General features: G+C 32.5%; 1 protein-coding gene and 1 pseudogene across 2 annotated transcripts; one reads left to right on the forward strand and one right to left on the reverse strand.

The window, feature by feature from the left end:
* The first annotated feature begins 1312 nt into the window (after positions 1-1312).
* On the forward strand, positions 1313-17291 carry LOC110627818 (monocopper oxidase-like protein SKU5). Of its 2 annotated transcripts, XM_021774188.2 has the most exons (10): positions 1313-1837; positions 2134-2243; positions 2330-2600; positions 2829-2967; positions 3873-4236; positions 4547-4912; positions 5013-5091; positions 5994-6190; positions 6350-6378; positions 17132-17291. In XM_021774188.2, the coding sequence occupies exons 1-10, from the start codon at positions 1691-1693 to the stop codon at positions 17206-17208; spliced, it is 1779 nt and encodes a 592-aa protein (XP_021629880.1). In that variant the 5' UTR covers positions 1313-1690; the 3' UTR covers positions 17209-17291. The 2 variants fall into 2 exon arrangements, with proteins under 2 accessions (XP_021629880.1, XP_043804497.1); XM_043948562.1 differs by lacking the exon at positions 17132-17291 and having other exon boundaries at positions 1316-1837; positions 6350-6676.
* Positions 7377-14767, reverse strand: LOC110627819 (annotated as a pseudogene).
* Positions 17292-17893: the final 602 nt, after the last annotated feature.

Consider the following 17893-nt stretch of genomic DNA (forward strand, 5'->3'; position numbering starts at 1 on the left):
GGAAGTTGAGAGGAAATTCTCTCTCTAGCCAACTAGAGAGAAAATATTCCATGAAATATGATTTTTTTTTTTCTTTAAAGTGCAAGTTGAAATTGCATTAAAGGTAAATATACAACACAATAGGCCCAGGCCTTGAATCAAAGGAGTCCTACTGAAACAAGCACAAACATTACAAACCTGCCATACCAATAATATTTTACTTATTCTAACTTACAGACCTGCCATAATAGATAATATGTTTTTAATAATATTTAAACTACAGTTAAAAGAATTTTAAAAAATAAATAAAAGATAAGAGTACAAATAAATAATCTTTTACTTGTCTATTTAAATTAAAGATGAATGTGTTCTAACAAATAAATGAAAACTGGGATCATCAATCTTAATATTTACCTGTTGTCACTTACTTGCCATAGCTAATTTGATTTTAATGATATTAAATTAAATAAGTTTTTAAAAAGAAATAAAAAAATAAGAGAATAAATAAATAATATTTTATTTGTGGTATGAAATATATATTTATTATTAAAAAATATCCTATAATTTTACTTATTTTAATTTTAAAATCTTTAATTTAATTTTTTTTTTTAAAAAAAAAAAAGCTCCCCCAATTAGTTTCTGATTAATCAATATGATTATAAGCATCTAGATATGTGTGAGGAGTAAAAAGTCAAAGAAAGATTAAATAAAGTCAATGGAGATAATTGAAAGCAGAAAGAGGTGTCTAGTCCCAATTACTTAAAATTTTCAATCATTAAAGTTGAGGCGTGATGTAGCTTGGCCACTTAAAGAGAAATGCTAGCCGTGCTTATTTTTCAATTTTTTTATAATTGAACAATATAATAATTAATAATTAATTTTAAAAAATAATTAATATAATAAATATTTTTAAACTTATTTCTATTATTATATATATATATATTAAACATTATTTTCAATTAAAAAATTTATTATTAATTTTTTTTATTAATTCTAGCAATTAAATGTTATAAAAAAATGTAAAATTGAAAAAATTAATTAGTAAATTTTTAAAATTTTTAAAAGTTAATTAATCAATTTTTTAAAATTATAAAAATTAAATAGTAAAATATTTAATTATAAAATTAATAAAAAATTATCTATTAAAATTTTTAAAATATTAAAAATAATTTAATATATTTTTTAAAATTAAAAAATTAATTAATAAAATTTTTCATTGGAAACTAAAATTTAATTTTATTTAAAAATATTTATTATATAATTAATATTTTCTTTTTGCTCGTGCAGGGACTCCAAAAATAAAGTAAACAAACACAAGATCAAAAAACATCCATGGATTTTGGGATTGATGAGCCCGGTTGTCGGTACAGACGCTTTTGGCATCTTCTCATTTTCCAATCGAGCTGAAGGGAAAGAAAATAACTCCGTGCTTTCCTCTTTATTTTCTCTCCTCTTTCACCGTCCAATAAACACGGTGAACAATGGAAAGAAGCAGCAGTGGGACTGGGGATGAAATGTGGCTCCATTTCTCTAAAAAAGTTGAAAACTTGGGGCCCCCTCTGGAACTGGCAGCTGCAGAAGTCCTCTAGCTGTCTGCAACATGGCCTTCTTCAGAATCCCAAGTGGCTTTCTTGGATTTTATTATCCCACTCCCACTTCTTTCATCTTTCTTTAGAAAACAAGGGAAAGATAGTCAGAGATAAGGGATCCAATGCCTTGTGATGTCTCACGCGTCTCCTTCTTCTTCTTTCTACTACTTTGGTGTCTGGTCCCTGGTTCTTTGGCAGATGACCCTTATGTCCTCTTTGATTGGACTGTCTCCTACCTTACTGGATACCCTCTGGGAGTTAAGCAGAAGGTTCTCTTTCTCTTTTCTTCACTGCAATTCTGTCTGCTCAATCAATTACAATATTTGTACTCATCTTTTGCAATAATAATTGATGATTTATGATAATTACATACTTGCCTCTTCTTTTCCCTTTTGTTTCTTATTATTACTTAGCTAGTTTGGTGTTTGAATTGCAAGTTTGCTCTTAAAGCCATTAGAAATTTTCCAATGGGTGCATTAGTTTTTAGTGTTGTGAAACGAGTTATGTCATCTGATGCCAAAATGACGTTGATTTGCTATTGGTGCTATTTGAATCATTATAACAGGTGATTGGTATTAATGGGCAATTTCCTGGACCAATTCTTAATGTCACTACAAATTGGAATGTGATTGTCAATGTCAAGAATGAACTTGATGAGCCACTGCTTCTTACATGGTAAAGTATAGCATATGCTTACTGCAACGTTAGAACATAATCTGGTAATGGATTCATTAATGCTTATGTTGTTTACTTTGGTCTAGGAATGGAGTACAACATAGGAAAAACTCCTGGCAAGATGGTGTTTTGGGGACTAATTGTCCGATTCCTGCTGGTTGGAATTGGACGTATCAGTTTCAGGTTAAGGATCAGATAGGAAGTTTCTTTTACTTCGCTTCCCTCAACTTCCAGAGAGCAGCAGGTGGATATGGAGGAATTATTATAAACAATAGGGAAGTCATTCCATTACCATTTGCTGTGCCTGATGGAGATATTACACTTCTTATCAGTGACTGGTATACAAAGAGTCATAAGGTCAGTTCAAATGGTATTTGGCTTATTATTTGTAGGAAAAATTATACAATACGCTTGGTGCAGGCTCCCTCGTCACAAAACAAAAGGGTTTCTCATTAAATAAAGAGGGTGGACTCCATATCTTTACTAGTGAGGATGCATGTGCATCGGGTGCACTGAATAATTCCTCTGTTTGCGGTGACCTGGTTTCTTAGTTTATGTGGTTGACCAATGTTTATGGTTAAACAGGAACTAAGAGAACATGTTGAAAAGGGAGATAACATAGGAGGTCCTGACGGTATCCTCATTAATGGATTTGGTCCTTACAGATATGATGAAGCACTTGTCCAAGAAGGCATTACTTATCAGATAATAAATGTTGAACCTGGTAATTTCCTGAGATGTGCATCCCACATTTAGTTTGTAACTATATCTTTTCTTTAGAACTTTCATCTTGCTTGGAGGAAATGATTGTATAATTATAAATTTGATTTCTTTTTTCAAAAAATTCCAATTAGTAGGCATATGTGGTAAAGGATGTTTGGTTATCTCATAGGTGTCAAATGATATTTCCACAATATGGTAGCAACCCATCATTCTCAATGTTATGATTAAAAGTTGAAAGTGCCATCATATCATTGCCCCCAATCTGGAAGATAGTTTCATTGGAATGTGAAATATAAAGAACAACATAGGAACATTTGAATATGTTATCGGGTGTCTTGGTTATCCTATCTGTCTTGCATGGCGATTGATACAAGTGTGCCTTGATTTTCACGGATTTTGCTTTGAGTTTCTGCCCTTCCAATTGAGTTCTTTAATTCATGAAATTTTGTGAAAATATTTCATTTTCAGTTCTTTATCAAGTCATCTGAGCTCTTACCTGCTAGATGCCTTTTTTTGCACGGGCTTCTTCCAATGGAAAGGGATATATGTTTTCAAATAATATGAAGAGCATATTTCAATTAATTCCTGTTATATGAGATATCCATACATGGTCCGAAAACTGTAAAATATATATTTTCTCTCTCCCTTTAAAACCTGCACAAATTTGAAAATTAACAAGGTTTACTTCCTTCGGGTGATGACAAGAATATAGTGTCCAAACATGCAGGAAATCTCTGGGAAACAATACACTGTTAACCATTCAAGTTCTTTTCCCCCTTCTCTAATTTAGAGTGTGATTTCAGCCAGCTAATTGACATTGTGGTTTTTATGCTCTGATAGTGCTTTGTGTTACTTTTTCCTGCACTTTTTTGGATAGTCAGATGCTTTACATTTCACCTTAAACAGGAAAGACATATCGTCTCCGGGTGCACAATGTTGGTATCTCAACTAGTTTGAATTTCAGAATACAGAACCATAACTTACTTCTTGTGGAGACTGAAGGATCATACACTGTTCAGCAAAACTATGCAAACATGGACATTCATGTGGGTCAGTCATATTCATTCTTGGTTACAATGGATCAAAATGCTAGCAGTGATTACTACATTGTTGCCAGTCCTAGATATGTAAATTCATCTGCCTGGACTAAAGCTGCTGGAGTTGCTATCTTGCACTATTCCAATTCTCAGGGACCTGCTTCAGGGATTCTTCCTGATCCTCCTAATGATCAAGATCCATATTTCTCAATGAATCAAGCAAGATCCATAAGGTTGTAGTTAAGTATATCTGTTTGGATCAATAGTGAAGATGCCTTTTCATTTTGAGTTGTTAAAAGAGATTGCTCTACCCCTTACCAGAATGCTGATTAATTAATAATCCGAGTAGAGTTTGTCTTTCAAGCTTTTGGTTGCAAGTTTTATAGAAAGGGAGAACTGATGTAACATTAAAACCAGAAAGCCAATTGTTTGCTCTCATATCTAGCTCAATTTCCCTGAAAATCATATGCAAAAATCTGCTTTTCATATTCATGATGCTAGGCTGCTTGTTCTTAGATTTTTCCTATGCTGGTGCATTTTCAGATGGAATGTCTCAGCTGGTGCTGCTCGTCCAAATCCACAGGGATCTTTCAGATATGGTGATATTACTGTGACGGATGTATATGTGATTCTCAATAGACCCCCAGAGCTTATTAATGGGAAGTGGCGTACTACCCTTAACGGTATTTCGTACTTACCACCTCCAACACCCCTGAAGCTTGCTCAGCAATACAACATTTCAGGTGTCTACAAGCTTGACTTCCCAAATAGACCAATGAACAGACCTCCAAAAGTGGATACATCTCTAATTAATGGCACTTTCAAAGGTTTTATGGAAATAATCTTTCAAAATAATGATACCACTGTCCAAAGCTACCATATGGATGGATATGCATTCTTTGTTGTGGGGTGAGCTTTTCAGTTTTGATATGTTTTTCATCTCTATTCCTAAATAATAAAATGCGGAAATAAGAAATGTAATTGTGCAATTGCTTTGTCTTCATTATAGTATGGACTTTGGAGTGTGGACAGAGAATAGCAGAGGGACATACAACAAATGGGATGGTGTTGCTCGCTGCACTATACAGGTAAGTTGTCTTTTCATCTACATTCCAAATACTTTAGCAAGAGTTTGTCGCCGATTTATTTATTTATTTTCTGGAAAGGCGTGATATCTGAACGTATTTTATGGAAAACAAAACTCAAGATCACTCCTCAAACATTATGGAAAAAGGAAAAGGCCGTGTTTCTTTACTAAGAGATTGAACTTCGATGATTCTATGTTGTATGAATGTCATATTGCATAGCAGACACCCACGTAGTGTGTGTGTTTCCTATTCCATAATGATGGTAAATACTGGATGGTGTATTTTCTTCATAATGTAAGTGGTAATTGGTAACTGAATTTCTGTTGTATAGTAGATGTGTTGTGCATTGTGTCAGAATAGGTCAATTATTTTTACTGCAGGTATAGGGAAAAAGGAAGTGAGAAGGGAAAGGATTGAAAAAAAGAATTGTGTACTGGCTTTTCCCATTACTTACCTTGCTATGGCGTTAAAGACAGTTTTATGATATTGAAACAAACGCATAATATTAGGCACACATGCACTCCTGAATCACAATAAAGAGAGAAGAAAATAGATATAGAAAATTTAACATGGTTCAATCATAAGGTCTTTGTCCACGGGTACGTCCATGGTTAAGGTAGAGAAAAAGTTCTACTAAGATGAAAAAGTGTGATACATCTCCTAGAGCTCTCAAACCCTAACCCGTGTGTTAACATGGCACCTTGCTCTCAATGCATTTCCAATTTTTTTTTCAATTTAGGTCACTGCACAGAACTTTTCGGTTCGAGTCACAATTCAGCCAATCAGAAAATATATCTAAAATTCAAGTCACATGATTAACGTATGAAATCCATTATTGATTCATGGAAAGGAATTTAGCCCCATCAGTTTGAAAATAACTTCTTATTCTCCTTTGATTATAGGTGTTTCCTGGAGCTTGGACTGCCATCTTAGTTTCTCTAGACAATGCTGGTATATGGAATCTCCGTGCAGAAAATCTAGACTCATGGTATCTGGGCCAGGAGGTTTATATGAGTGTTGTAAATCCGGAGATGGACACATCTGAGGTTTCTTTGCCTGATAATGCCATATACTGTGGCCTACTATCATCCTTACAAAAGTAAGATTCCAGAACCAGAACTGGTAGATCACTCTTGTTAACATACTCATAAAAAATATTTTCAGCCTAAACCCTCACTTTTGAATTTGATTCCAACTGAAGTTTTGCTCTGGTTTCTCAATACTCCTTCACAGTTCTTTCTTTTACACTTTTTGGCAGGGACCAAGCTCAGAGGTTCAAGTTTTCTAGTGCACCAACACTTCAGACTCTGAGTAGAACAGTTCTTACATTAGCTGCAACCTTGTACGCGAGTTTGATTAGGTAACAAGCATGGATATAGGTTCTGTGAAAAGACACAATCATTTGAAACATCTGCTGAAAGCAGCATAGAATATATTACTGGAGGAAAGACTTGTAGAATAGAAAATAACATTGTATAATTTGTCATACAAGGTGGTTCCATTTCTAGTGGTCTTAGTTCCCAAAACTGTAGAAAATTCAGTGATCACTGGACATACGTAATCTAATCATTGGACAATTCCTCAACTGTATTGCTATTCCCACTTTTAACAGCAATTTAGCTAATGTCTCCACTAACTTATCCTTAACAAAATTTGAACATTCAGCACCATATAGACCATGCCCATCAAATACACCAAAGGAATGGACACTCCCTGAATTTGAGTTCTAATAAAGATATTGTCTTGATTTTCCTTATCTGACGAGTTTGGATAGTAACTTCGCCGAGTCAGAACGGAGTGTTGCAATTATAAGCTGCGGGAAGGGACATAGATAGTCTCCAGCGCTCTCTGGTTGAATATGTGTTTATTACCAACACGACCCACTTTATGGTGGTCTCTTGAATCACCATCTGATGATGATAAGTGGGGATTGTAAAGTATGAGAAATTAGAATACTAAGTATAGATGAAATAATAACATCGTTATTAATAACACATCATTTGAATTAAATGCTAAGAAATTGTTTGAATTTTTATTTAAAAAAATAAATAATTAATGAGAAATTATATTAAAAATAAAATAAAATAGAATTATAATAATTCATCTATATATTAATTAAAATGTAAAAAAAAAAAAAGAAATCAGATAATATTTTAGAGCAATTAAAAATGGAAAGATGAAGAAAAATTATAGAGCGATGAGTAATATTAGAAATACTCTGCTTATTGAAGATAAATTAAGAACAAATATTTAATAAAATAATTAAATCATAAAACAAACACTTATTTTTAAGGAAAAAAAGAGAGTATTAAATCGGCATATCTCAATTAAGTAGGCTGGCGCAAAGTTTATTCCCCTCAGATTTTGGGATACAAATGATTTAATGACATATAAGTTATAGAGAAGCAAAAAAAACCAAATACTCTTGACAGTTTGTCCTCTCTGAGTAGAAAGAATCAATAAGATGCTGCAGGAAGTCCTTTGTATGGGTTGCCCAGTGCAGCCACATTGCCTGGGCGTGTAAAAACAACCTGCAGTATTAAACAATTTGAAAACTTAGATTTAGCAGCTAAATACGTCATTATGCTGCTCATTTGTATATACTGAGCTACACCCTTTTTTCGTTTTTTTAAATTCATTTGGCTCTAGACGGGAGCCAAACTCGAGACCTAATAGTCCTACTAAGGCAAAACTTAGTGCTATTGAGCTCAACTTATTAGTTCTAAATGTTAAACACTAGTAAAAATATTTCAAGCTGTTGAAATTTGAACAACTCCATCACTTGACAGCACAGTATAGAGCTGGAAATACCTGATAATCTCCAAGCGTATGTCTTAAAACCAGCTGCAGAGTAGTCAAAATAGTACTCCCATGTTCGAATGAACTTTTCATTGAATCCCAAAGCCAGAATTTTGCTGAGAAGAAATTAATGCACCAGCATCCAAAAAAAAAAAATATTAATATCTTGAAATCACATTTTCTTTCAGATTCTTTCATAAAATGTATTTCCCAGAAAAAAAATGCAGAAGAGCATATTGTTTTACCTTTGGTTCTCCAAGAAATTTTTTCTCCAGCATCTCAGCGTCTGGAAGTAATGAAGTCCTACATTTTCCACATGCTCCAAACTTTCCACACAGAAAAGTGAAGTTAGATTTCTAGATAAAGAATAAGAAGAAAGAAAAGGGATATAGAGCTGTACAATCAAATTAATGTTATACCAGAGTCTTGTTTTAGCAGCCATTGCTGTGGTTACCCTTGTTAATGATGGCAAACATGCACCAGGAAATATATATTCCTTAATGAAGTCTGAACTTTGCCTGTACTCTTCATAACGTTCTTCAGGTATTGATATGAACTGAGGAAAAAGAATCAATCTTTATTCAACACTTCAACCATCTAACACAGACATGGAAAATATTTTGTTTCTCATCATTTTGACATTACCTGCATAACAATAAGTCCATCTTTTGCTAATGCTGCATCGCAACAACCAAAGAACTCCTCCATGTATTCATGGCCGACAGCTTCTAGCATTTCACTGAAAAAGCCATTGTAACTCGAGCTATATGTTAGGAATTCAATGGTCAGACATAATCTTGGAGATGGAAGTTCTTACCAAGATATGATTCTGTCATATTTGATGTTTTTAGGCAATTGGCGATAGTCAGCAAGTAGAAATCTGATGCTGTCCTGATACAAGAATTGATCAAGGTTTAAAATGAAGTCTCTTCAATCTTAATCACTGAAGGATATATTTGCATATATGTTTCATATGCAAGGATAAGCTTTAGCATACATTATCTGCCTATTACACTTCCCATTGTTGCAATTAAAATTCAATCTAGATTTTAGGATTGCAATATTCTTCAATTTGATACCTGGAGGCCAGCTTCCTTTACTTTGTTTTCTGCATACTTCAGTTGCTCCTCAGATAGAGTGATACCAGTATATCTGCATCCAGTTCTTTTGACAACTTCAATAGCTAAGGTTCCCCAACCAAAACCAATCTCAAGAACTTCATGTTCTTTACTGACTCTTGCCTAGATTGGACAAATGATGGACATTCAAAATGTGTAATGAGAAAATCTGGAACTTTCCCCAAATGGCTAAGGAACAGACTCACTTTTTCTATCAGGAGTGAAATTTTTCTCATCTGTGCTTCTTTCAAGTCCTCATCTTCTGTCTTCAAAGTAGCACAACAAAAAACAAAAATGTCACAAGTTAAATGCAATTACAGCTTTCCTGCTGTGTTTGAAAATAAGACTAGTAGTAGGTTGGGTTTCTGACCTTGAATACAGCAGAGGAGTATGTCATTGTTTCATCCAAGAACAATGCAAAAAGATCATTACTCTGTCGAAAAAACAAAAAGAATGTGTAAGTTAATTTATTAAAATTTAATATTTGACCAGTATTTTTATGCAAACATGCAGATATTTACTTAATTTAGTAAGTTTAAAGCTTAGCTGGAGAAGCAGAGTCAAGATTCATCAACTTCCATTATTGTTTAAGCATTTTAGAAGACACCAACAGACTGAGGAATTAACTCCACATGATATCATACCAGGTCATAATGACGAGAGATATTCCTTCGAGCTTGTGTAAGAGTATTTTGCCTTGACACGTGCTGGATGAAAAATTTTGCAGATGCAAAACTAGCAGTGAAAAACATGGGAGTCCACCAACCCCTGAAGTCAGCATAGGTAGAAGTCTAGATTTAAGTAAGATTCAGGAAATGTCATTGTAATATCATATCCTGAGAGTAAGTTATTGCGGAATACTTTTTCCGATTCAATTTTGATGCAGTAGTAGTATTAGCATCCCTATTGGCAATGAGAACCTGCAACAATTAAAAAAATTGAAGCTCCACTGAAAATTGATACAGAAGCAGATTGGCGTAGGACTTGGACCAATTAGCTCACCATGAAAAGATTTAGAAGACCTGCATCTTTGTCAACAAAGGAAAAATCACCATTGATATATGCATCCGCAAGGCCTAAATCAGCCTGTGTCATTATCTGAAATACTTTTTCGTTGCTGTTAGGGAAGGTGACAATTTTGCACATTTCACTAAGCCATCATTCTAATTAAGAATATGCAATGCTTGTTGACCTTTTTCTTTATGTTCAAAATTTTCCCGCTACTGATGATGCATCTATTATAAAATGATAGCAGCAAAGCACATACCTTCCAGTAAAACTGGGGACTGTGAACTTTCAAAACAACTTTTAGAGAACACTTTTTAGCTGTTCCCTCAAAGGTAAACATTGTGCCTCCCTCCTCCAATATACTGTCATGTAATTATTTATGTTCATAAAAATCTCCATATACTGTTACATATAGTTCAGTAGCAAGACAAGGAATTGCCACTAGATATAGTGCGTCTTTATGAATGCAATAAGCAAGTAGCAACATCATACAAGAAAGGATGTAATAATATTTATAACTGAACTCACATTAAACTGCCAGTAGAGATGTAATTTCCAAGAAATCTGGTAACAACAAGGCGCGCCCCTATTTCTAACATAGACGGTACCATGTGTTTTGGATTGCTCAGAAGCGCACAACTTTTTCCAAGAAAACCATGTGCCGCAAGCATGCCAGACTACAAACAAATAAACCTCATTTGTGAGTTTAAGAACACCAACTCAGTGAATTCTTGAAATGAGAGGGGAGGGGGGGGAAGTCCCTTATTGTATATTGTTGTTGTTTTCAAGTTTCCAGTATCAAGAACACCATTTGGAAAAATAACATAGAGAAATATAAGACACTGATTATTAAGAATTTTTACCTGTTTTCTTAAGGACAGATTTTCTAAAGGAGAAAGAATATGGTTTCACTGCATCCTACAACTTTAGTCCTTTTTATATCTTATTAAACATATTTGTTCTTGTTATTAACCATCTACCTTCAGTCCATCCTCATGGAAACCATAACCTGAAAGAAATGAAACATATTATGCACAAATGATCAGTCAATCATGAAGCTAAGTCAGAATTTGTGAAATGTACAGAAACCATAAACAGATCAGTCACAGTAAAGCCATAAGCTTATCTTCCTGCATTAGATATATCAATGCAACAAACCAAGATTAATGCGAGCAAAACCATCCTATTAGACGGTCTTTGAAGTTTGAATTACTGCATTATCTATAAGTAATTATACTTCATTAAATGGCTTTGTATCCACCCTCCTTTTATTTCTTTTTTTTTTTTTAATTATATCATCATAAAAGCTGTGGGATCTCCATATTGGAGGGACCCACTCAACAGATACTAGCTCCAATGAACTTGAAACTTAAGCTCTAAAAGAAGCAAGATTGAGGAAAGGATGTTTTAGCTGATTCAACTCTTTAGGAATCATTGGAGTTCAGTGTTTATCAACATTGATGTCATTTCTTTTATATATGCAAGAGCACTTACCCTGGTACGCTCCACAAAACCAAAGTCCCCTCTTCCCTTGAATATTTTCAAACTCAAGTGCAGCATTTGTTGCAGCTACAGATGGGACTGGATGGCTAGTTGTCCACTTCAGTAAAGTGTGGTCTGGTGTATGATCTGGATTGAGCGTCACAAAAAAAGGTAGACCAGTATCACCAAGATTCTGCAAGACTTTAAAGCGTTTAAATAACATAATTTTAGTTAGGGGTGGGGGGGGGGGGTGTTCACGTGTCTATTGCACATTCTACTGCCACATAAATTACAAACCAGCACTACAGGTTCATTTTCCACAAGAAAACACATTACAAACCTGAAGCACATTCAGCCAATATGTCAGGCACAGTTTGTTGTCTTCACTTCCTAGGAAATTCCATGCACACCATGCTACTGGGTTTTTAGGCATAAATTCTTTATCATGATGAACAAAGATGTCACTGCAGTAGAAAATTAAAGAATTATTACACATTTTGAGTAAATAAACTTATAAGAATGGCTAATTGGATTAACAAATCAAAAGCTTTGTACTTATTGATGATTTTATCAAAAGTTTTAATTTTGGATCAATTTCAAAGGGATGTCATTCAACTCTATTAATTTGGAATGGTGGGATAGGCTGCATCAGTTTATCACAGAGAATTGGATTCATCTAGATTACCATATTCAAATCTAGTGCTCATAGAACCTTTTTACTTTCAAATAGACAACTCCAATTCCCAAAAGTTTCATGCTGTAGATGATGTGCATTCCTGTCAAGTCGTCTGGTAGAGCCAAATAATGATTGATACCAAAACAGAAGAGTAAAAGCTGATACCTGTACACATACTGGAAAGCACCAAGTATTCTTCTTTCATCAAGTGTTGCTTGCTCTCCTAGCATCTTCAAAGTATCCGGGGCATGAGAAGCTATTATGCACCCAGTGAACATTTCTTCTGAACCATCTACACCAACTACTCTGCAACCTGCTAAAGAAGTTTCATTAACTATTTGGTATCTTAAGTACATGTCCTTATAGATTATAATAATTGCCATTAAAGCTTACCTTCATCGTCAGTGGAAACTGAGAGGACATCGCAGCTAGTTCTGATCTGACAGCCCCAGCTTTCCAGCATTTCTCTGACCTGATTTATTTGTTTTCCAAATTCACAAGAGATCGATCAAAAATTTTAGTTTTAGTTCAATTCTAAGAACCAAAATATCGTACTTGTTGAAAAGAATGTTCAGCCAAAATAAAGACTGAAACATGCTTCTAAAGCAATTAAGCGAGCACCTTGTTGACATAAGTATGGGAGCGACATCTGACAGTAAGCCACTGCGGGCGGCCAGTGAGCTGCAGAGAGAATCAAATGACATTCAATCAAATTTTTTAAATACCCACAAAATGTGCCTCATCTACCTATAAATAATCTACTTCTCTGAGAGAGAACGTGTACCTGAAGCAAATGGTGATTACGGCAAAATGAGAGTATAGAGTAAGCAGAAAAGCTCAAAACTTTCTCTGAAATGCAGGACCATATGGAACCGCACATTGGAATCTTACATTACATACAAGAAGTAACCAACAAGATTAAAAAAAAAAAGCAACAAAATCACAGGGAGGAAAGAATGAGACAGAGCAGAATGTATCAGAAATCTCACAAGATAAGCATTCTGAAAAACATCAGAGTAACCCTTGCACTTGATAAAATTCCCCAACGTTTCATTTCGATCAATGTCAGGATTGTTCTCAAGCATCTGAAGATAACTGGAATGGGTAAAAAAAAAAAAAACAAAATTGAAGAACTTGTCAGCATATCAAGACAGAGGATGCTGAAACTATTATATATGCTAATGAGCTGCTCAGTGACCTGAGGACGTCATGCTTAAACTTGACTAGTTCTCGAAGCATTCGCAAGAAGCGTGGATCGACAAGATTCTTCTTCTGTGCAAACAAAGCTGAGAGGCCATTTCTGGTACCCCATTCATAGCCCTGGCCCTTGTCTAGGCTAACAGCGAATGACATATCAGACAACTCCATGTCCACTCCCAGACTCTCAAAAAACTCCATCATGTTTGGATATGTTACCTGTAGATGTCCCCAAAAATTTATACATATATGTTATCAACCTCCATGGTCAATAGCTCGCAGAAACTGCTCTAAAAATCGAATTGTCTCTTCCGCCCAGAATTGAAAATAAATAAATAAAGTTGATGGTAGTGCCGATCCTATTTCTACATGACATTGCAATGATCCATAGCTCTCCCTTCTTCTTGGAAAAGGAAAATAATTATTGACAGAAACTTTTTAGTTAATTCCCAACAATCATAATAAGATCCATCAAATATTGTCGATCTTTAAGTAAAAAAAGTTATTTTATTAATTATTTATTGAATTTAAAAAATTATATTTCCCAAAATTAAAACACCGAAAAGAACATAGTTGTTGCTATTTATTTAAAGGGAATAAGATAGACAAGTGTCTAGCAACCTAAATCAACATTTGTCCCGTTTTGGTTCACAAGTTTAGACAAAAAAACTAGTAAAACGACAGCACTGGATAAGGAAAACACATCCAGAACAGGCGCAGCCTGTGCTGAGTGGCCTTGCCTTGACTTTCTGCAATAGACAGCATAGTGAGTTCTCAGCTGAAACTGATGTTCACTTTTCCGTTCAACCAGACCCATCTCCAGCCCTCTCTCCAAGCAAAACGACAAGAATATTCCAGCAAATCCCCCTTATATTATTAATCTCATGCCAATGCAATTTCCCATTGAATTCATATTTTTTCATGTTATAATATTTTGTTAAAATTCTGGTGAAGAGGAAAAAGAAAAGTTAAGAAAATGGAGAAGGAAACCAGTGGTGACTTACGCGGTTGAAGACCATGAAACCGAGGTCAACGTCAACGCCGTCAATGGAAACAGTCTTAGAATGGCCGCCGAGATAATCATCTTTCTCGTACAAAACAACATTAACTCCAGCTTTTGCAAGAACATAAGCTGAAACAAGCCCAGTAATCCCGGAACCAATCACTGCAGCCCTCATTCTTCTTCTTCTTCTTCTTATTATTCCCTCCTCCAAAAACAAAAATCTTCAATATTTCTGCTAGTGTTGCAGATTTTACAGGAAGCAGAGGCATGTCCCCTTATTGAAGAAGAAGAAGAAACGGGGGCTTTTTACCCTTTCAAGTTAATTCTCAAACCTTCTGGAAAATTTTTTTTTCCAAATACCCCACTTTAAAAGTGCTATACAGCTTACAGCACTCTCTCTTAGAGTTTAGTGAGAAAGTGCGGTAATGTATTTGTGCATTTTAAAACGTGGAATTCTATATTTTAAAATTTAATTTAATTAATGTATATTATATTTTATTAATTTAATTTATTAATATTAATTATTTTAAATTATTTATAATATAATATTATATTCATTTTATTAATTATATAATTTTATTAATTATATAATTTAATTAATAATTAATAATTAATATTAATATTAATATAATTATACATAATTTAAAATAATTAATATTAATATAATTTTTATAATTATATTTATATAAATTTAATATATAATTAAATAAATTAAATTAATAAAATATAATATAATAATTAATTAAATAAAAATTAAATTTTAGAAGGGAGAATTTCCCATTTCAAATTGGAAAAATATATTACGGTAATATAATTTTTTTTAAATTATTTTTTATTATTGCACTTTAAGAGTATGATAGATTTTATTGTACTTTTAAAATGTTGTAGATTAAATTTTTGTTCGGAAAAATTTTTTTTGCACACTAAAGTTTGAGATTTGTTTTTTTTCAATTTGAACAAGAAGATAAGGGGACGAGGGTACTCTCGTGTCCTGAAGTCTAGTTATATGGGATGGACCAAAATATATTAAAGTGGATTATATATATATATTTTTTTATTAAGGGTGAATTTTCATAAACATCTCTAGTTCATGAATTTAAACATTTTGCATACTTTTTTTAATGTAGAAAATTTAGTAGTTTTATTCATAAATGATACAAAATACATACATTATAAAATCTTTATTAATTTTTTAATTACCATGGTATATAAATTTAAAATAAATATACAAGATCTAATTGATGAGCCCAAAAGTTTATATTAAAAATAATATTTTGTTTTCCCACTTTAATTGAAGTTGCAATTATTAATTTTGTTAAACAGGGCCTTCGCGTGACCAGTATTCGGTTCAAATCGAAAAAATCGATCGAATTGAACTGATTTAAAATTTTAATTCGATTTTTTTATATATTTCGGTTCAGTTCGGTTTTTAATTTTAAAAATTTCAGTTATTTCGGTTCGGTTTAATTTTGATCAGAAAAAAAATCGAAAAAATTGAATCGAACCAATTAGTGATAATAATATGTTTTTTCAATAATATAGAGAAATTAAATCATATTAAAATTAAAATATTTTAATTAAATTTTAAAATATTAAAACTAAAGTGTAAAAAATAAAAAAAAATTATTAAAAATCATAACCGATCAAACTGAATCGAATCGAACCGAATCAGATCAGTTCAGTTCGATTCGGTTTCTGACCAAAATCGGTTCGATTCGATTTTCATAAACACTAAAATTTCAATTTTCGATTTATCCAATTCGATTCGATTTTAAATCGAATCGACCGAATGCTCACCCTTACTTCCCATGGTTGTTTCTTATTTTTTAACAAATTTATTATTATTAAATATACCAGAAATCACATCATTTGGGAAAAAAATTATAAAATAAAAAAAAATCAATTTCTTCTATAATAGAGATTAATATTTGTAAATGCGGCTCATAATAAATGTCACTTTATATTATATATATTGATTTTAAAATTGATCAGTATTAATTTAGTTATTGTTGTGTTGCTGAATTTCCTTTTTTATTTTGTAATTTAAAATTGATGATATTAAATTAGTATTGATTAGGTACTTTGATTATAAAATTAATTAGTTTTGGATTATTCATTGTTTACCTGATTTTAAAATTAGTATTAATTTATTATTAATTTTGTTAAAATTAATATTGGATTAGTATTAGGTCATGTGGATTGATTCTAAAATTAATTAGTGTTGGGTTGTTGTAGAGGTGTTGAGTTTTTTATTATTTTAGATAAATTAAACTTGAAATTGAGTTTATTATTGGGTTTGTTAAACTTGATTTTAGATTGGTGTTGGTTATATACATTGATTTTAATATTTGAGGATCATGATTAACGTATGAAATGCATTATTGATTCATGGAAAGGAATTTAGCCCCATCGGTTTGAAAATGACTTCTTATTCTCCTTTGATTATAGGTGTTCCCAGGAGCTTGGACTGCCATCTTAGTTTCTCTAGACAATGCTGGTATATGGAATCTCCGTGCAGAAAATCTGGACTCATGGTATCTGGGCCAGGAGGTTTATATGAGTGTTGTAAATCCGGAGATAGACACATCTGAGGTTTCTTTGCCTGATAATGCCATATACTGTGGCCTACTATCATCCTTACAAAAGTAAGATTCCAGAACCAGAACTGGTAGATCACTCTTGTTAACATACTCATTAAAAATATTTTCAGCCTAAACCCTCACTTTTAAATTTGATTCCAACCGAAGTTTTGCTCTGGTGCACCAACACTTCAGACTCTGAGTAGAACAGTTCTTACATTAGCTGCAACCTTGTACGCGAGTTTGATTAGGTAACAAGCATGGATATAGGGTCTGTGAAAAGACACAATCATTTGAAACATCTGCTGAAAGCAGCATAGAATATATTGTTAAAGGAAAGACTTGTACAATAGAAAATAACATTGTATAATTTGTATTGTTGTATCATAGTTGATGTATTTGTTGTCATACAAGGTGGTTCCATTTTTAGTGGTCTTAGTTCCCAAAACTGTAGAAAATTCAGTGATCACTATATGACTATATTTTTAATATAAATTTAAATTAAATTACTATATATTTTTTAATATAAAGTTTTAGAAACTATATTATAATTTGTCACTAACTTTTTTAAATTTAATTTAATTTTTATAGTTATAATCGTGAAAAATAAAATAAAAAATTAATTTTATTATTTAAAATTTAAAGTTTTAGATATAAATATAAATTAATATAAACATCTAGATTTTTTTATCTAATAGATTTTTAAAGAATAATTTTGGCACCTGAATTATAATTTTTTTTTTTTAGAATTAATTAAGATAAATGACTAAAATTGAGATGTGAAATAATTGGCTTTATTGTAAAATTCTAAATTTAGGATATAAATATAAAAATAGTAAATATTTGATTTTTTTTTTCAATACCCTTATTATTATTATTATTATTATTATTATGTTTGGACTTTTTGCATGCAAGAATGGACTCTATGGTATGGATTTTT

Source organism: Manihot esculenta, chromosome 12, assembly GCF_001659605.2.
Source record: "Manihot esculenta cultivar AM560-2 chromosome 12, M.esculenta_v8, whole genome shotgun sequence".
NCBI lineage: Eukaryota > Viridiplantae > Streptophyta > Magnoliopsida > Malpighiales > Euphorbiaceae > Manihot > Manihot esculenta.